The sequence below is a fragment of the Opisthocomus hoazin genome, chromosome 11 (assembly GCF_030867145.1).
Source record: "Opisthocomus hoazin isolate bOpiHoa1 chromosome 11, bOpiHoa1.hap1, whole genome shotgun sequence".
Classification (NCBI taxonomy): Eukaryota; Metazoa; Chordata; class Aves; order Opisthocomiformes; family Opisthocomidae; genus Opisthocomus; species Opisthocomus hoazin.
Genome location: NC_134424.1, coordinates 7,313,066 through 7,333,316, shown reverse-complemented (window position 1 = coordinate 7,333,316; position 20,251 = coordinate 7,313,066). Strand labels below are relative to the sequence as shown.

Here is a 20,251-nt window from a genome sequence, read left to right as displayed (position 1 = left end):
GAAAATATTTAGCCTTTTGTGCTGAATGGAGTCAGTGGAAAAATAATTTCCTGCTTTCTGAAGAATGGATTCTATGGTTAAAAATTATTAACTACATACATATAGCTTCAAATGAGGGAAGAAAAGCCAGACCAAACTCTTTATCCCTTTCTTTCCACCCCAAAACAATCAAACCCTCACCAGTACCCGGTGAGTAAAATAAGATAGATGTGTGCATCTGAGTGTTTTAAAATCATCATGTTATAAACCTTAAAAGGAGACAATTATCCAAAAAGCAACCTTTAAACAGAGAGATGCTGTCAAATGCCACCATGGTAGCAGTGGGGTGGTAAAATCACACAGACGTGCTTTTCTCCTGTGTTCTTTGCTTGAATTCAATACTTTCTAAAAATACGTTAGAGGTCCTGAGGGGCAGGGTAATAAGCTGAAACAAACTGAAAGAAAAGTCCTGTTTGGCTTCCCTTTATGGCACACACACGCACATGTGTGTGTGTCTGTGTGCGCTGGTTAGTTCCGAGCGAAATCATAATTGATCATTTGGCGAAGACAGAACAAAGATTAACAATATATTGAATTCCATCCCCAGTGCCTGTGAAATGGCAGTGATCTTGGCCAAAGTGCTGTGAGAGGCCTGACTCTTGCTTGTTGAGCGCAGATGTGTAAGATGTATGTATGAGATCCATGGGCTTTTTATAGAAATGTAATAGGCATGAGCATAAATATCAGAGATTTGGAATCCTCTCTGTCTCATCTGTTAATGATTTAATCCCTGGAGGCCTTGTCCACCTTTATCATCATCTCTGGTGTCTTAACCAGAGGAGGTGTTTGGAGCAGTCAGAGAGTGAAAGAAAGTGCTATCTGAGCAGCCGGTGAGGAGGAACCCAATGGTAGATCTACCTGTTTTAAGCCTGAGGTTGCGTTTGAACCAAACTTTGCCTCTTGTCTGAGCTGTTCGAACACTAGCCCAGATCTGGGCACAGGCTTTGACAGGCTGGAGGCAGAGGAGGGAAGCATGTCCCCATGCTGCGGGCAAGCCAGGCGTGGTTGTGGTTGTATTCCTTGCTCGAGTCTTCTCTGGGCTTAGGCTGCCTGGCTGGACCACTGCACCCCAGCCCTGCACTGTACCAGGACAGGCTGGCCCCGAAGAGCTGCTGGGTGGGTCTGCTGTGTCCTCCGTGGAAGTGGGCCAGTGTGCAAGGAAACCCTGCCATGGGGTATTAGCTGTTGGGAACGCAGAGTACTGCCCTGGAGCAGCGAGGCGATCTCCAGCTTGTCAAAAAACCTGGGTGTCCATTTAATGCAATTGAAAATTGCCTCTGTTGAAGATGCCTTCTTTCTCCCCACCGTAAAAATTGTGTGGCTTAACATTAATAATTAATGTTCTGTGGTGACAAAGTCACCAAGAATGGAGGTGCAAGTCTGGTGAATAATACAGCACTAACAAGAGCTTTTTGCACATGAACAGGGAAGAATTCCCATCACTTTTGTTTTGATCTAATCGGCTCTGACAAGATTACACACTGTGTCTAAAAGCCTCTTTATAGCTCTGAATAAATTTTTGAGTGGTTCTGAAGATTTCCCTGCAGTGACTGCTTGGACTGTGCTTCTAACCCTGAATTGGTTAAATCACTGGAGGAGCAGTGCTTTGCCTCTTGGTATTTCTGCTGAAATCCAAAGAGGTTTTGGGTCACTTTGCTCTACCATTGGCAGGTGTTTGTGCCACAATCATAAAGGACCAGAATAAATTTTGTCTCAAAAAAATTTAACATAATATCAATAAAATAGAAGTTCAAATAAGAACTGATTGATTGAAGAGTTCTGAAGAAGAGTCTTTGTGAACTTGGACGTCAGTCAGTGTAAGAGGGTGCTGTGAGGTTTAGTGTTGGACCTGTGCAACTCAGTTTTTCAAACCAGATTCGGGATTCAATCCTGAATCAGTCCTGGGTGACCTTCAGGTGTCAGTAGAGAAAATAGCAATGAAGACAGGCAATAGTACAACTCAACCTGGATTTTTTTCTTTTGCTAAGGTGGGCTGATTTGAACAGGGACATTAGTCAAGCACAAGTTCCTGTCTCTTGAAACGAGTTTGACCTACCACACCGGGCAGGTGTTGCAGAAGAGAATGCCCGAGGTCTGGCCAGGTGACAGAAATACAGCATGAGGAGGAGCCCCTTTGATGGCCAGAAGGGTTCCCTGGACCCTGTAGACAGGGTTGAGAAGTTACAATGGTACAGAAGAAAAAGATATGGGGACTGAAGAAGAACTTGTCTTCCTCCCTTCATAGGAGCTTATTTGAGGAGTGTGTCAAAGAACCTGTGAAGCATTTTTCTATAGCAGCAGCAAATTCTGCAGGCAGCTGCCTTACTGTGAGGACCTAGGGTTATGTACTGTTCTCTGTTCTGATTCTTCTCAATTTTTATTTGCATGTGACAGCTAAAAGATGTAGGAAATGCCAGCAGGAACCTAGGGAAATGTCTTAGGTCTTCAAGACTTTTTATTCTTACTGCCAAATAAAGGTAAATCATTCTCTGCAGATGTCTGTCACTAGCGCTTCCATCAAGAACTGGTCACTAGGAAAGTGTGAGTAGCAGAGGGATTTTCTGTTTAACACCCTGAGTTTGGTAAACTTAAAGCTGCTCAGCTGACGTGTGAATATACAGTGTCCATTGTAACTGCTTGGGAGACAGGTGATGAATTTTCCACTACTGCGTGAAGTTTTATTTTCCCAGTAGAGGAGCTTGTCACTCTGCTAGAAGTATTAACAAGCGAAGAACCTTCTCCTGTGTGAAAATCCATCTTTATGCTGACTTGCTGAACGCAAGCCATCACCAGATCCTTCTAGGGCAAGGGAGAAAGGAGCCTTCTCCAGGAGTGAGCTGGTGAGTCTGGGTGCAGACTGCCTGCAAAGGTGCCTTTTTCTCTGTCAGCTCTGCAGAGAAGCCAGAATGATCAGGAGTGCAAGGCTGGATGTGGCTGGGCCGTTCTTGCCCACCTGATACTTCGATACCTGCTTTTCCTGGTTGCTGGCCCGTTGAGCAGACTCCAGCCTTATATGGCAGCTCTTGGAGAATTCAGTGACAGCAGGAATAGCCTAAAGGAGTGATTTAAAGATCTGTTAGGCCTTCCTGTGTATTAGACAGTGCAGTACACAGCCCTACTAGTTGAATGAGTAGACTCTGGCTGTGCTAGTTTGTTGGATTAATCTGATGATTGGAAACGGTAGCGTTTTAAGTTCCTTTACCCAGCTAGAGTAGGTGGGAGTGAGCGGTACCTCACTAGCTTTGTAACCTGTTCTTGGATACCTGTGTACTAATGTTGAAGAGGTCACTCTAAAATTACCTTGGAAGTTTAGGGTTAAGGGTGGAGCAGATTGATTTTGTCAGACTTGCTGCCTTCAGTAAAATGCAGTTGCCAACAAATGCTAGCTTTAATCTTGTGCTTTTGTCAAGCATATACAAACTTGCATTTAATTTAGCCACTTTCCTGATGCTTGTTATGCTTATGAAGCATTTTATTGTTGCTGTTGTAATTCTAAATTGATTGGTAAATTTGTACCAAATACTTCCCAGTGACATAAGAAGAATCATTGAGATGTCAAATTAGCTGGGGAAAAAATACCTTGGTTAAACTTTTCAGGTAAGAATTTGGGGCCATTGGATCAGGATAAATGTTGTGTGTTCTAAGCACTCTGTCAGCCAAGATTGAAGCTTCTGCCAATAAGAAACTGTTAGTAACAAACACTTAAAAAAATTACCGGGATCTGATGAGGGAAATAAGTTCGTCTGACTAAAGTGTTACCGTCAGCTCTGTAGCTGAGTGAGGCACTGAGATTTTTTGCTTGATAGAAGCCTGACACCCATGTGGTTCACTGTTTAATTTTATCTTGGTCTGTGGGCAAAGGAAGGGCTTCTACATCCAGACTTGTAAAGCCGCTATTTTCCATGGAAATTATTTTTACTGTTCTAAAAATACATCGCTGAGTAGCAAAGTTTCTATCTAGACCATTCTCTCAAAGCCTTTGGGTCACTTACTCAAAAACTGGCTCACAATAAAAAGATTTTTGACCTTAAGGAAGGTCCAAGAATGGACTGGAATTTAGTTTAACTTGCTCATAGTTTCTGCTTTGGCTTTTTGAATACAACCCATTTTTTCTGCTGTTTAGTGAGGTGTCACTGCTAGAAAGCTTCCGGCAGAGTGAGCCGGATGGGCCGACCTTAGGTGAGCCGGAGCGGCTCCGAAGCCAGGCGTTCTGGGCTGTTGGCTGGCTCTGCTCGCCTGCTGTGCTTGTTGGAGATGCAGGGGACTGCGCGTGTGCCGCACTGCCTCTCCTGAGCTGCCAGGGGACATTCCTTAATTGAGTGTAAGAAGTCAGCATAGGGTGCCAGCTGGCCTGACCTCCTTCTGATGTAAAGCAGGGTTTTAGTATGTTAAAGCTAAGGTGGCTGAGAGAGAGAGATGCAGGTCAAAACAAGAGCCAGCAGGGAAGATGGATTTTTTCATTACTTTACAGATTTTAGGAGAAATGTTTTTCCCCTCTCCCATCCCAAGAAAAGAGAGATCGATTTTTCTACATTCCCTAAAACTTGGAACGCAAAATAGATTATTTTTAGCTTATTCCCTGGGTACTGTGTAGGCTTCAGTCTTTGGAGTCATTTTGTTCCCTGCTGTAGCAGATACAGGATTTATACAAGCTCCAGAGAAAAAAACAGGAGGAAGAAGAAAGGGATTTCAGAACAAGTCTCTCTCTCTTTTCTTCCCCGGTTTCTTTCCCTTTCTTTCTTCACTTACTGCTGGGCTGCTCCTGCAGTTTAAAAGTTTCCTTCACTTTGGCGCTTTCTCAGCATGAATCACTGCCTGAAATAGTGTGAACAGAGCAGGGCGAGATTAGAATTAATTTTAGGATGGGGAAATTAAGGCAAAGGGAATAAGATCCTGTGAGGAAAAGCAGCTAAGCTGGTCCCTAGATAGCACAGGAGGCCAGGCTGTAGCCACAGGGTTAAATATGGAGGCAGACACACACACACGTTTGGGGGTGAGACATGCAGATGGATAAGCTGAAGATTTCTGGCTTTCAGGAGGAAAGCCACAGCTGAGCTGGCTGCTCCAAGTGAAAGTAATGAGCTCCAAGGGTGACGCTTGGGAGTGATTAGAAAGAATAAAAATGCCCGTGGGGGGAAGCTGGCACTTGTGACAGACAGCAGACTTCTGACAATTTCCAAGGACCCTTGGGCAGCTTCACGTAATTGTTGTCCAAAAAGGAGCTGATTCCATTTGTCAGAGATGAGCTCCATCCCGAACACTGGCTTGTCTTTTTTCTCTTTGGAAGGGAGTCCCAGGTCTAACAGTTGAGTCCAGATCCAGTCTGTCTGTATCATGTGGATAGCTTTGCCCCTGAAGCAAGGGTGCTCCAGCTTTCCTCGCTTTGTATCTTTCTAGCATTTGAATGGTCAGGCTTTCATTCTTAAGGCAGAGCACAGCGTGATGAGCTTATTTTCTGATCTCCGCAAGTGAGTAAGCAGGTTCTTCTTTCAGACTTGTCTGTAGGTGTTGGAAGTGGAATCCGTTACCCTTACGACCTTCATATGTTCATATATGTACAGAGTCCAAAACAAAAGGACAGTAATCTCAACGGGAATGTTTGGATTTATAGTTAACTAGTGTAGAGCTGTTTTCCTTGAGTCAACACACAGGAATAAAACACTCTGTGTACAGACCTTCAACAAACGTACCTGGACTCTGACGGGAGGAAACATGCTGTAGGCATTAATAATGGAGCAGTGTTGACCACAGCCATGGGAATTATAGGCAGTGTGGCATTCATATTCAACCAACAATGTCTCACTTGTGTTTGGTATTTTAATTTGCTCAGGTGGATTTGCAGCTGCAGTCACCACACCTCTCGATGTAGCGAAGACCAGAATTATGCTGGCAAAGGTAAGAGCGAAGGAGGCCGGCAGACACGCAGGTGAATGTCTTGGGTAGTTGCTAAGTTTCTGTATGACCATTACAGAATGAAATCCAGCACCTATTAATAATGATTTCTGCTCTTGTCCTCAAAGGCAGGATTAGATGTGAACAAGTACCGCATGCAGAACTAATGAAATTGTTGTGTTCCTTGCCTTGTATTGCTCTTCTGGTCCTTTCCCAAAGGAGCTGAGAAGGGCCTGTGCTTGTGCTAAAATTCCAGAGGCTCACGCAGTCTCTTTAGGAGAAAATCCTCGCAGAGTCAGATGCCCAAAGTTAAACTTCCTGTTAGGGATTTATTCCTCTGGTTTTTTTGATAATGATTGGGCTTGAGCATGTGTGTGTGTCTTTTCTGAGGAGGACTTGGCACTGGATTTTCTGTCCTAAAATTTTAAGGCACAGAGATCATGATGGCTTACAGCTGCCAACCAGGGCAGAAGGAAGATTGCTGATAAGATTGGTAAGTTTAGTAAGTAGTTAAATAGCTAGTAAGTCCAGTGTTCCTGTCACCATCTCGCTGACCCCCGAGGAGAGCTAAGCAGCCACATAGCTAACGGCCCTTGGCCTTTCCCTGCCCTGAAAAGAGCTGTTGTGTTGGCAAAGGTCAGGCGTCCTGGAGTTTCTGTGGATGGTTTTCACCCCATTGCTCATGTCCCTCAGTACGAGGATGTTTCTTGTTGATGACATGCACCTCCGCAGCCGAGTCACGCACACCTGCGCTCACCGTGCCGTGGCGTTGTGTGTCTCACTGCCGGGTGCTGCAGCTGCTTTGCCTGCGGAGAGTGTGGGTGACAGAGCTGCAAGAAGTGCGTTTCAGTTCTGCCTGCCGCTGCGCTCAGCAGCGCTGGTAAGGGAATGGCTGTGCTTTGGGATGTTCCGAGACCGTTCAGACAGCATCTTTATATTAGTCATCTCACACTAACTAGATCACACATGTAATTTAATTGTCTGTAGTCCTGCTGTTTGTCCTCTGTTTTACAGTCAAGGCCAATTTTCACATGTAATAGACTACTCGTGGGTTTTTTTTTTAAGTAAATTGCAAAGCTGCTGTCCGCGTGCAGTGAGCAGCAGAGTCGCTTGTTGGTGCTTTGAGAGCGTGTTTTTATTAACATCTCACTCCAGTGTCAGCTGCTGGACGTAGAGCTGAGTGTAGCGCAGAAAGGACGGGATACTCAGTTCTGAACTAAGCAGCTCTGTGACCTTGGAGTGATTGTTTTGTTCTTTTGTGCCTCGGTTTCCCTTTCTGCCCTTTGCCTTATGCCTGGAGACGAGGAGCTTTTGCCTGTGCCTGGGGTAAGGAGGTCGTTAGGATGTCGGTAATGGCTGTAATGTAGCACTAACCGGGGACAAGGAGCTCGGTAAGGAGCCAAACCTCTGCCAACAGCTTCCAGTCTCTCTCTTTCTATGTGGCAGGCTGGATCCAGCAACGCTAGCGGGAACGTTCTGGCTGCCCTTGGTGGCATCTGGAGGACACAAGGCCTGTCAGGGTAAGGACATGCTGCAGAAGCACATCTCAGGGGTTGTGTCTCTGTGTCTGTCGGGGGTTGGGAGAGGGCAGGACGGTCTGCTGGTGTTTAAATGCCGTCATACAGAAGAGACTTTTAATTGCTGTACATGTGGCTAGGGAGCAGCTCTCACGTAGCTAAGAACAAGAAGGTCCCTCCAGGGAGGACTAGTGTCCTCACCTTAGCACTGGCTGGGAACAATGTCCAGGGAAGAGCACAGAAACGGGGCATTACTGGGGATTTATCCGTGATCCTATCTCTAAGAGGAGCTCCAGGCTTCGGAGCTGAGGATGGCTTTGTGTTTGATGGACTCCTCTCCATGAACCTGTGCATTTGTGTTTTGCATCCATTTAAACTTCAGGCGTGCACATCTTGTGGCGGTGAGTACCCCAGACTGGTCTGGAGGTGTGTGAACTGCCCCTCCTGAGGTGTCAGCGAGGGCTGGCGTAGGAGCCACGTGTCCCTCATGGACAGTCTTTTCCTCCTCCTGGCAGTTTCCTGCTGGTTTGAAAACCCCAGCCGTGTCTCCTCTGCTCCTTTGTATTCGCTGTGCTTACTGTCGATGCCAGCATGGTGCCGGCAGCGGGGACAAGCTGAAGCAGAAGGGAGGGAGCTGTGTGCTTCCTGACTTGGCCTTCAAGCCTCCTGTCAGGTCTGGGCTCAAGCACATGCCTGAGCTTGGGTTTCTCTGATGAGGCAGTCATTTGGAAAATGCAAGTTTTCTGAAACAGGCTTGAGTGCAAAGGGTAAGTCTGAGCCGCCGCAGAGCAGCTCTCCGGCAGCTTTTGTGCTGTGGCTGGAATGTAGAAATGTTCTGGGCTTTCTTCTGACCAGCTGTGGAAGTCTGGGGTGATGTCGATCCAGTCTCTGAACTGCCTTGCTTTACCCAGTCCCGAGATGGAGAATTGCGCTTCTGACCTAGGGCTTGTGTCCCACCTGCCCTCGGCCTGGAAGAGGAACGGAGGGTTTCTGGAAGCTTTACCTGGGGCTTGTCACTGGCATTTCTCATCGGTTTTTAATCCGCTTGACTTGGCCGATGCTTTCAGGGTGCTGTTTGAACATTTGTAAACTGCTGCTGGAAGCAGCATGCACATCGCAGCTTTGCGGGAGATAGTTTTCTCTTAACATTTGATCTCTGCTCGCCCAACTAATAAAAGTTCAATCCTCTTTCTGCACATGTGGGAAATAATTCAAAACAAATTGCAGGAAGTTCCTGAACACCGATTCCAGGAAGACGTCCAGCTGTGCCCCCCGGCAGCGCGCAGAGATGGGTTGTCTCAGGTTCGCTCTATGAGGTGACCTGCCCGTGGATGAGGTTGGGGTCCTGTGTGGCTTGGTGGACTCCAGGGCATGTTTTGAGAGGGACTGGGAGAAGTGAGGCCACGTCTGCTGCTGGTGGCAGTTGAGCTTGGAAGGGTGTGAAGAGGAATGGACATTTTTACTTTCTGCTGTTGGCTGGGGAAAGGGGGAGGTTTCCCCAGCCAACAGCAGAAAGTAAAAATGTATGTTTGTGTTCTTTTCAGGGTGTTTCAGCAGTGCCCTTTTCTAAAGAACCCAAAATTAAACCCTTGCCTAAAGATAGTACCTGTGGACTAGGACCACAGAGAACACAATTCGATTGAAATCCAAACAATAAGTGATCTGGAGAAAAAGTAACGTGTAAAGGAGCCCAAGCTGCGTCAGCTGCAAGGAGAAGGAAGAAAGTCTTGGGAAAAATAAACGCAGAGGTTGCCATGCCTGCTGCCAATTATAAATCTATTAATCAAAAACAATAAAAATGTCGGGCTTTTTTGGCCAGTTGCAACACGAAATGATTTATAGCTCCTCTAATAAATCTTGTACTTGAAGAGGAGGAATTCTGAGGGCAGAAAGACGCATTGCTTATTGCCACCTTATTAAAACCAGAGCACCGGGCTCAGCTTCCTGGTCTGCACCTAGTAAATCCCCCGGCTTCAGGCCAAGAAATTTCGCATCCCTTTCTGCCCGGGGAGAGCCAGGCCTGCGGCGGGAGGTAGGGTCGGGATGGGGTGAGCGGATCTGTGCGCCTCTGCGCTCCTGCCAGTGGGGCAGGCGAGCCTTTCACGTGAAAGCAGGTTGATGTCTTGTCCGACCGCGTTTCACGCGAGGAGGTGGTGATGTTTGAAAGCCGTGGATGGAGCTTCACAGCTCCTTGGCGAGAAAGGCAAGAGTTATTCAGCTGATAAAGCTGGTGAGACGGCTGGTCCCAGCTTGTGTGTAGGTGGGGACGGAGCCGGCGTTGTGCACCAGGCGTCCCGTTCCTCAGATGAGCCTCCAGGCTGGGGTGGACATGGCACGGTGGGCACGAACCACTGCTCTCGGGAGCCCTGTCTCAACAGTGTGAGTGGTGAGTTGTTGCCCAAAATGCCACCCTTGCTGCTGGAACTATGGGACTGGATGTACTGGTGGGCTGGGAGTCCTGAAATGACGAGCTGTGCCCCAGCGGGCACGCACACGGCTGGGGGGGGCACACGGTGTGGGTCTGACCGCTGCAGCCGGGCCTCGCTGTGGGGAGTAAACCTTATCCCGGGATTTGTGAACCCTGCCGAGCCGTTCCTCGCAGGGCTGGGGAGAGCGCGGCGTGCCTGTGCCCGAAGGCCCGCGTTGGGTCTTCGCCAGCCTCTGACGTGCTCTGCGTTTATTGTCGGTGGCGAGAAGCCCTCCAGTCCTTGGTGCTGGGTCCGACCAGTAACCGGGGGATCTGCTTAAGCAAAAGGGAAAACCCAGGCGGGGGGAGAGGAGCGGCAGGGTGCCAGGTGGCATCTGTGCAGGCAGGCAGCGGATACAAATGGGCGGCAGAGCTCTGCCCACTGGAGCGCTTTCTGGTGGGGCCAGCAGAAAAAACCCCCAATTTATCTCGTCTGCTGAGGAGGGCCGGTGTGGCCCAGTGGGGACTGGTCTGGATCAGGCCTGCAGCAGAGCTCAGCTCTCCGGGTTTTGGGGCCCAGGGCGGGAAGCGGGGACGGGAGAGGTCACGGGTGGGAGGTGGGAGAGGGAAGCTGGGAGGAGCAGGGCCAGGGTTCTTGGAAGCGATGGTTGGTAACAGGTTGCCAGGGATGCAGCTTCAGGGTAGCTCCGTTGCGTGCCCCTGTCTGTGCCGTAGCGGTGTCCGGAGCGGGCTGTCCCGTAGGCGCATGTCTGCCGCCGCGCCCTGGGGAGGGCTGCCTGGTTGGGCAGGAGGCACGGGCGCTGCACCGCGGGCTTTCCCCCAGCAGCGCTCTGTCCATGCATGCCTTGTACAAATTACTCTGTTTTAAAGCTGTCATTATGGTAATAGACCCAATTGCTGTCTAGTAAAACCATAAAATGTTTCCATCTGCCTCTGTGCTCCGGGCTCCTTAGCAAAGCTCATGACAAAGCTGCTGCAGCCGGAGGTTTCCCCCGCGCAGCGAGTGGCCGGGCGCAGGCGGGAGCCGGGAGCTGCGGGGCAGCCATGGGCTGTGGGCATCTTCCGCGTGGCCGCTTGCACTGGGCATTCTGCCTCGTCCTGCTGTGGGCATGTGGAAAAACCCGAGGGCAGCATGCCCGCGGAGCTCCGCCGGAGCGTGCTGCGAAGGGCTCCGGACGTGCGGGCGCTGAATCAGCGGGGGAACGCCAGGCAGAGTCGAGCCTGATGTTTAATCCTTGCTCGCAAGGAGGGAAGCCTGCGATCCTCTGGGAGGATCCGCTGGCCTGCCCTGAAGCTGTGAAACCGACTGTGAGCTGAGCTGTCTCAAGCAGTCGGCTTTCCAAGAGCTGTTAGGATCAGGCACCTCAGAATCGCGGTGGCTGGGCCCGCAGCCGTTCCTGCTCGCTCTCCTGCTGCGCGGAGCAGGGCTGTCTGCGCTGGGGGGCTGCTGGCGGAGAGATGGGGTCCCTCTGCCGAGGCTGGATGGGGCAGTGGGGGATGGGGCGCTTCCCAGCTACCTGCAGCCCTTCGTGGGGATGTGTCGGAGCGGCTCTTCCCGCAGCGTGGCCGTAGCCTCCTGCACCTTTGCCTCAGCAAAGTTCTTCTGAACATGAGGAAGAACTTCTTCACTCTGTGGGTGATGGAGCCCTGGAACAGGCTGCCCAGGAGGTTGTGGAGTCTCCTTCTCTGGAGATATTAAAGATCCCCCTGGACAAGGTCCTGTGCAGCCTGCTGTAGGTGACACTGCTTCAGCAGGAGGGTTGGACTAGATGACCCACAGAGGTCCCTTCCAACCCCCAACATTCTGTGATTCTGTGGCACCGCAGGGGTGCAGAGAGGGGTTAAAAACCACAAAGCTTGGGAGTACCCTCGTAGGGAAGCCCAGAGAGGCTCCTTCAGTGAGCAGCGGGGTGGGATTTAAGACACTGGCAAGAGAGAGTTTTCCTTGGCTGTGTTTTCCGAAGCCCCTCGTACAGACAGAAACCGCTCTTCCTTCGCCTTTAGCTTGTTCGCAGGCGTTGTCCCACGGATGGCAGCCATCGGCCTGGGAGGCTTCATCTTCCTGGGGACGTACGAGAAGACTCGCCAGCTGCTGCTCTGACCCAGCCCGGCCGGTCCTGCCTGCCGGTGGCCGCCCAAGAACTGGAGAAGCCTCTGGAGAAGTCTCTGAGCTGGAGGAGGAGTCCGCCCGCGAAGGCAGCCTTCCTCCCACCGCCCCTCGCCCCGCCGCAGCAGCTGTTCAGCAGGCTGAGCGCCGCTTTCAGCGCGAAAGAAAAGCAAATCCTCTAATAATCCAATTTCCCAAACATGAAATTTTCCTGCATGGAAAGCGGGTGAGGTCATTGTGAGCATCGTGCCAAAAAAGTAACGTTTGGGGGGTAAACAGCTAATTACGGTGGCTGGGAAAGGCGTCACTGGAACCCCGGCAGGGGAAATGGTTTGCAAACCTCCAGCTCGTGGCTGAGTGGGGAGGCTGAAATAAAGTGAGTTTTCATCATACAGTGGCACCTGCCTCATCACACGGGGAGGGCTTTTTGATCGGGGAAGGGGCCGATAGAGTTACAGCCCGCTGCTCTCCAGCAGCACCAAAAGTATTCCGGGTCGGGAGCGCTCTTTGTGAGAGACAATAATGCGTTTGTTCTGATCTGAGCCGTGTTTGTGAAAGTTTATATTCCTGTTTATGCCTACAGGTGCTCAGCAAGCATTCCTGTGTGGTAGCCAGTGCAGCGTTATTAATTAGACTCACATTTCTCCAGCAAAAGCACGCGCTTGTATGATTTTACAGCTGCTTGCGCGAAGCCACGCAGCTCTGCCTGCTTCTGGCCTTCCTCCCTCAGCCGCTGTCGGAGCGGGAGGGGGAAGCGCCGAGGCCCCGGCGGGAGGCCGGGAAGGCGAGGCAGGGCCAGCACGCGCGTTCCGCTGCCGCCGGACGGCTGGGGGCTGCCAGGCCGAGCCAGCCTCCGCCGCTGCGCTCGGGTCGGCAAAGAGGAGCTGCAGCGGCCAAAATGGCGCAGGGACGAGCTGGGCCAAAAGGCGTCCCTGGGATCACTCGATGGACGTTCTCACCGGAGTCGGGATGGGGGGAACTGGCCGAGGTCACGCCAGCAGCCGGGCTCGGCGGCGCTGGTGAGGGCGTGGGGGTGTCAGCGTGGGGACGCTGGGGCCACCATCACCCTTGCGCATGGGTGGGAGGTGGGCGCTGCCGCGGCGTGGGGTGGCTCGGGGCTCGCTGCGTGCTGGTGGGCTGGGGAGGGACCGCGGAGCCCGGCTGCTGCGTCGGCCACGACCCGGGGGCACCGCACGCGTGCAGCCCTGCCGGTGGCGGTTGCGCCCGTGACACCGCACTCTCCTGGGTGCTGCAGTTGAACGGCGGGGTGGTTCTCCTCCTTAGGGAGGCCGGGGCAGGAACAGAGCCCACCCAGCCCCTGCCCCGCGGACAGGGCGCTGCTCGGACGCAGGCGTGGGCCAGCCTCACCCAGGCTGGTGGTTTTACTGCACTGTCATCCCGTGACATGCTAATTGGACTTCATTTTTGAGGCTGAAATGTGGAAAATAATTGGCAAACAAGTAAAACAGACAGAACAAAGGACATAATTCTTAAAAATAATCTTCAGTTAAAATGGGGAATTTCAGCCAAGTCCCATACTGGCTGGTTAGTTCTACCCGTTCCCATGGCACGGTGCTGCAGTGCTTCTTGCCACTTTCAAGGTTGTCTCTTTAATGAAGTTGTGTTTTTTTTAATATATGTGTATAGCAGAACCAATTTTAGAGGTTTGGGAGGAGTGAGATTTATTACTCTGTCTTAAAAGCTAACATATTTTCTATTAAAGCTCTTTAAACATGGTGGAAAGGGTTAGCACTGCAGCTGGTGCACTTCATCAGTTGAGCTGAAAATAATCCCGCCTTGTAAGTAGTTCGGTTCAAATGCTGGGTGTTTGTTGTTTTTATTTAATATTTGCATAATCAGGTTTTGTCATCACTGTGCTTTTTTTCCCCCCTTACTTTAAAAAACCAGAACCCCTACCAACTAGCCAGAAACTGTTCTAGCCAGCCTAAAGGGAGGAGAGCTGGAGCCCAGGCACTCCCCCGTCCCGTGTGCGATGGCTGGGCGCCGCACGCCCAGCGCCGCAGGAAGGACCTGGCCCCTGGGAACGGCACCAGGCAGGTGAGAGCCCCGCGGGCGCCCAGGGCTGGTCTGCACACACCGGTTTGGCTGATCCTGATGAAAAAAACCATCATGCTTTTAGTTATGGAACATGGCAGGGAAAGACCTAAAATTGTGTTTGGTTTTCCCTTACGGCCTGTTTGCCTTGAGGTCTAGTGAGGTTTTATTTCAAGTTTACTGAAACTTAAAAAATTAATTTTTTTTCCATTACTGGGATAATGTGGAATAACAAAACTTGTATCTTGGACCAGGCACCAGCCTCCTACAGGCTCATTCTTTCCCATTTTAAAATATTTTACCTCCTGTGTGTGTTAGGGGCCCTATCAGTCTCAGGAAGTCTGCTTTACACCCAAAGTTAGAATTCGGAAAAGGACAAACTTATTTATTTTTTCAAATAGCTCTTTTCCCATAAACGGAGTTGAAATTTTTAGTAAAAGCAGGAATTCAAGATTATCTCCAAAGTTGCCCCTAGCATTTCCCTACAGGGTGGGGTTCGGCTTTGGGAAAGCCAGAGGTGTTCACAGCTGCAGCGGAGCCTGGTGCTGCCCTGGCCCTGTTTTTCTTCCATCCTCACACACACACACACGCACCCCCCCACCCCGTTCTGTTCTCAGTGCCAGGATAAGGCTCCTTGCCAGATACTGAAGCAAGTTGATATATCAGAAATGTATTTCGGACGAGTTCTTTATTGTATTTTTCAATACAGCCCCCAAATTCCACCCCATCCCCAAGTCAGGCTGCCAGAGAGCTGCAGTGTCTGATGGCAGTCGCAGGTCTCAGGAGCAGACTGGCAGTTGGCCTGCGCTTTCAGCAGAGAAAGACAGAACAGAGTACAGCAATGGATTAGAATTTTATTTAATTTTCAACTGAAACTCCCAAAAGCTCACTCTCAACAAAACAGCTGTAATATTATAAATGAACCTTTATTAAAGACACTTCAACGCTGTTTGTTAGACACTTCAATATCTTACATTGTTTTTCAATGTACAACATTGTACCAAATTTTCTAATAAATAAATAATTTTGTACACAAAAGTAATACTTCCTCTTTCACATTGCCTCTTAGAAGCAGCAAATTCACATATTTAGTGGAAGTCATAACATTAGGCAGTTAACTTTACTCAGAAACATTATTTTCAAATGTTAATGTGGCAAATATGCTTTGTGTCTGCAATGGTGATGACATTTCCACCAGCAAAGCGAGGCGAGCAGCTCATTCCTGCCTTCCCCGTGTCCCCCCTGCGAGTCGGTTCCGAGTTTACTCCCCTTGAGTAAAGGGAAAATTGCGCTGGGTTTATCATTTTCTAACATTCGTCTCCTTTGCTGCGAATAAACTTGGCCCTCAACGTACTTTGCTGCCCGTCTCAAAGTGCAAACGTGCCAAGAGCGAGGAGCCGATGCGGACAGGCACCGCTGGAGCCCGCCGCGCGCTCCGTCCGGCTGCCCCCGGCTCCGGGCTGGCAGCGGGGGCTGCTCCCTCACGGGGAGGGGGGGCCGGACGGGACGCCGCAGCGCTCCGGCACATCCCTGCGTGATGGGCCTGGACAGAAAATGAAGCGTTTCTGCCCTTATTTCTGATGCTTGTTCTGAGCGGTCCCAGCAAAGGTGGATTTCCACCAGACTCGGCTTCAGCAGAACTGGCCTTTGAGTTGCTCCTAAGGCAAAAAGAGTAAGAAACCCCCGAATAAACCTTCCCCCAAAGTAGTCATCACCAGAGCTAGCGACCTCCTGTTAGCAGAACTCAAAATTACAAATGACTGGAAGGGAGTCCTCCATCCACAGGTACCAACACCAACAGCAAGCAGCCTTTCTACAAATAAAAACCGTTGTGGTGAAGTCAGAACTGACAAAGACCTGTTTGACCAGCGCGGGTAGTTTTTTTTCCCCCCATTCATGGATGAACTTAAAAGACCGCATGAAAATCCGTGGGACATTTCCATTTAACGGAGCACTTTCAACCAGATAAATGCAGAGTTTCCCTTTTAAATGAGTGTATTTCCGACCAGCCTCGCATCGCTGCGTTCACTTGAAGGGGTGCTTCCCTGTACAGAGGCTTGGCTGCAGGCGCAGCGATTGGCGTTCAACACGGAAGCCGGACACTGCGCTGCAGGAAGAGCTGTTAAAGCATCAGAGGAATTAAAGGCTACAGCTGTCAGCTTCGGAGCCTGGTTTTAGCTCTGGTGTCCAAACAGCTCTGTGGTTTCCAACACCTCCCCCACCAGATGGATTTTTTGGGGTGTGAAAATGGCAGAGCTGCAGCCGGGCGGGAGGGGAAGCGCCCGCAGTCGGGGCCGCAGCGGGCGATGGGCGCTGTAGCAGCGCACCCGGACGGGCAGCGCCTGCTGCTGGGGTGGGCTCTGACCGGGGCAGTCCGGGCGCCCACCCCACAGTTCGCTGCACGAGGGGCTCCGTAAGCACGACGGCCCCGTCGGCTGCTTGGCCCAGGGCTCTGCGCTGGTGCCAAGTTATTCAGCGCCTCTTGGGTGGTCCGCTCTTAACGTATCGTGCAGTCACAGTTCAAATCCTAATTTTTATGCAGTTTTGAAAAGGAATTTAAGTTCTTCCATCAACAGGAAAAAATCAGGTTGCTATGTGATTTCTCACTTCGTGGGTTATTTTCCTAGAAACTTCACGTGAAACAGTTGCAGATCTCTGTTTAAATGTGTTAAGTGCAATAAATTTCTACGGGGGAGGAAATTTGTGCTAAGTAACCCAATTGATCCTTGATTTAAAGGAACTTCCACTGAGAACAGGACAATCCCTTTGGAACAGTCTGGCTTTTTAAAGTTCTGCTTATGCATTTAAGGCACCAGAATTATTTCTCTCACAAAGTTGAACAGCAACCTGATACTGAAAACAATATTGCCAAAATTGTAAAATCTCATTCAGTTTTCCATGCACTAAAGATTAAAATAGCCTCTGTAAAAGATATATATATTTTTTATATATATATATTTATATATGAAAACTCTTATGTACAATTGTATCAAATACTTTTCTCTTTACACAATAATCCCTTGCATTTATGTGCTTCATATGCAAGTCAACTTTTGAACGCTTCATACTTCTCAGGGAAGTTTTAAACTATGTACAGACAGATGACGCTCGAACAGGAGTTTGTTCCCCATACAAGCTGGTTTCTCATACCTCAGTCGTTTGCCTTTGACAGGTCATCAGTTCAAGATTTGAGGTAGAAGTAAGTAGCCTATATACTCTGTGCAAAAAAAAAAAAAATTAAAAAAAAAATAATAGCGTGTTTGTGAATTTGCACATGGCAGCCTGTCCCTTCAGTCCAGCGACCTGTTCAGTGGCTTCAGCTCGTGAGCGGAGTCGCGGGGCTGGGGCGCGCAGCCGTTGGGCAGGAGAGCTGCTTGCACCTCCGCTTCGCTCCGCAGACCCGGCAGTGCTGGGGAGGTTTCGGGAAGCACGTTCAGCTGCTTTAACGACCCTCCTGCCGGGGAAGCTCTCACCAAGTTAAGGTTGTTCAGCTCTGAAGGCTTCGCTACGGCTTGCGAGGAGCCTGCAAGAAACCAAAGAACCGGCGCAGTTAGTTGGTGCTCGGCCTGCCAGCGCTCCTCGTAAAACCAACCCTGCCGCCATCGTTCGTGCCCTTCAGCTTTTGTAGCTGAGGGGAGAAAACCCGGCTCCGGCAGAGCCCGAGGGGGACTGGATTGCACCCGGGGAAGGCGTACCGCGTCCGTCCGCGAGCAGCGGGCTGGCCCTGCTCCCAGGTCTCATTCTGTCGTGGTTGCTGGGGTAGAGCGTCCCGTCGGCTTCCAGCCTCTTGCCGCCGGCAGTCCCGTTGCACGGCGGCGGGTGGAGGCGGCCGCTGCCCGCAGCCCGTGTCCTGCCGTGCTCCCTGCCGCCCGCCGCCATCGGGCAGGCATTGTCCGCAGTCCTGAGGCCCTCGGCGTAGCGCTCCGGCTCCGTGGGGTAAATGTGGACGCTGATGCTGTCCGTGCTGCCACCGCAGTCCGTGCACCCAGCCGGCAGGCCACAGCCTTTACGGGAGGAAGAGAGCAGAGAGGGAGCTGAGCCGGCGCTGAGGCGCAGCACTCGAAGGAGCAGGCGGCTGCTCAGCGCATCCGTCCCTCGGCGGGGGGAAGCGCTCTCGCTGAAGAACACAGACATTTCTCGGGCGCGTACAGGGCTAGTAACTACCTGTGTTTTTCAGAAATCTGTAGCTAAGGGGAGTTCCACTTCGCAGGTTTAGTAGTTTGGGGTTTTTTCCACTCTAAAGAAGTTGTGACTTTTTTTTAAAATAAACTCTGCATTATGTCCTTTCCCAGACTTTCTAGTCAGAGTAGAAACAGAAAGTGGAACTTCCTGCACCTGCCTTGAAATACCAAGTTACCTTTATTTTTTGTGCTGCTGCTTTCCAGGAATCCCTGTCAACTCGTATTGTTATCTCCAGATACATTACTGCTGTTAGCGGCAGCAACAGATCAGCAGAGTTCACAGAAGCAGTTTCGAAATGTTGAAAGTTAATTTCCTTAGTGCACTCAACAACTTTCCGTTATTAAACTTTACAGTTTTTCCCGGGGAGAAAATTTGTTTTGCTGGCTGTTTTTCTGTGGACGTTACAATGCAGCATGAGATCAGGAAACACTCTAAAAATAGAAAGGCAGGGGCGTAACACCCCAGAAACTGGCAAAGAGCAGAGGCAGGTGTAGTGCCCAAAACAACCTTTAAATTTTGAAAATTAAAACAAAGCTGGGCTTTGAAGCTGACAGCCCCTTTAAAGAGCATGAAAAATTTTCACACCTTCAGTCTGAAAAGTGCTCTCACGTTTTAGGAAGGGCTCGAATCAAAACAGCGGTCAGCCAGCTGCGAGCCATGGCGATCGCGAGCTTTAGTCTGCCTCTTCCTGACGGTTCCTCAAATTCGAACCACCCGAGCTTGACAGAGGATGAAAGCAAGCAGGGGAAGGTAAATTTGCTGTGCTCACAGCTGAGAATCATTCTGGGCTGCTATTTTTTTCCTGAAGGTAACAATTTCTTGTCTTAATGCTGTCTGACTTGGAGAGCTTTCTGATCTGTACAAACGCAAAATACCTTTCCAGCTGACTGGGGTTTGTACCTGTCTTGTCTGGAACAAGCATTCCATCAGCCACGGCTTCCGTTTTCCAGGTGTCTTTACTACAGCCGAGGCACAGCTTTGGCTGTCTGCAGCCTGCAGTGGGAGCTTCGGCCTCTGGACACCTTCCCGCGTCAGTCTGACACAGACCTGTAACAAACCAACCAGTTGGCTACAGATTACAACCATCTGCTCTCGGTTACAAAACTTGTGAGGCTCATTTCTACCGTAAAAGCTGTGAAAGGGAGAAAAAATAGCAAGGGAGATAATACATCATTTTAAGCTAACATTTAACGGTGTAAATGCTGCACAATCTCCGGAGAATCTTAGCTCAGAACCTCGACTCCTCCTTCCGAATGTGCTGTGTTTCAACACTGCAAAATCCCAAGGTTTAATTTCTAAGCCTGAAGGCAGGGACAGGCAATGCTAATGCGTTTGCTAGTAGAGCTTAACTAGGGGTAACTCTGGTGCCAAAAAACTAATCCAAAATTAGCCAAAAAATGGTCCTTAGGGCCTGCCTGAGCAGTTTCTGAAGCAGTCTGCTTGTACGAACGCTGCCGTTACTGGGAGAGGATAGCTCTGAAGCAAAGGCAGATCCTTGTCCTGCATAAACGCGGTAGCTAGATTACATTATGGAGATCTCTCAGATAACTCCTAACGAGCACAGAAGTACTTTGCACAGTGATTTCTCCCTCCTCATATCAAGTTCAGATAACAGTGTCACAGAAAAAAAATAATTAACCCGATCCTCACCGTTGCTGCTGATGTGCCCGTTAGGCTGCTGGTTATCTCCTCGCACGACAGCTTCCTGCCGGTCGGAGAGGGTCCCTTGTGAGGACAAGTAGCTGGGCACGTCAGGAGGCACGATGGTCTCGTCTAGAGCAAGGGGAGCAGAGAAACGTCAGTTCCTAGCAGGGTAGAAAGCCTTCTGTGTTCAAAGGCACGTAAAACCCTGTTGTCAGGAGGGATTTGGGGCCAGATCCGTAACTGGCATCTTCTGTAGATGCAATGGGAACCAAACTGGTGCTTCTCGGAAGCCTCGACCCAGAGTTTTCAAAGCTTAAAGCTGTGGATACGGTGCTGATAAAGCCTTTGTGGGTGTTTGCATTTGGCACCGTCAGTACCAGGTAGGTG

The 20,251-nt window shown here is 50.2% G+C and overlaps 2 protein-coding genes across 7 annotated transcripts in view; one reads left to right on the top strand and one right to left on the bottom strand.

Annotated features, from left to right (window-relative positions):
- SLC25A26 (solute carrier family 25 member 26) overlaps positions 1-12,373 on the top strand; it is an 88,124-nt gene extending 75,751 nt beyond the window's left edge. For 4 of the 6 annotated variants that reach the window (XM_075433224.1, XM_075433220.1, XM_075433221.1 and 1 more), the window contains 2 exons: positions 5,870-5,934; positions 11,881-12,373. In XM_075433224.1, coding sequence (XP_075289339.1) covers positions 5,870-5,934; positions 11,881-12,165 — 350 coding nt within the window. In that variant the 3' untranslated portion in view covers positions 12,166-12,373. Of the gene's footprint in view, positions 1-5,869; positions 5,935-7,377; positions 7,452-11,880 lie in introns of all 6 variants that reach the window. The other 2 variants (XM_075433223.1, XM_075433222.1) reach the window with 1 other exon arrangement.
- Positions 12,374-14,738: 2,365 nt separating this feature from the next.
- Positions 14,739-20,251, bottom strand: part of LRIG1 (leucine rich repeats and immunoglobulin like domains 1) — a 94,387-nt gene continuing 88,874 nt past the window's right edge. Inside the window, exons 16-19 of the mRNA XM_075433218.1 lie at positions 19,871-19,993; positions 19,121-19,267; positions 17,734-18,042; positions 14,739-17,561 (exon numbers count right to left, since the gene is read on the bottom strand). Coding sequence (XP_075289333.1) covers positions 17,329-17,561; positions 17,734-18,042; positions 19,121-19,267; positions 19,871-19,993 — 812 coding nt within the window. The 3' untranslated portion in view covers positions 14,739-17,328. The remainder of the gene's footprint in view (positions 17,562-17,733; positions 18,043-19,120; positions 19,268-19,870; positions 19,994-20,251) is intronic.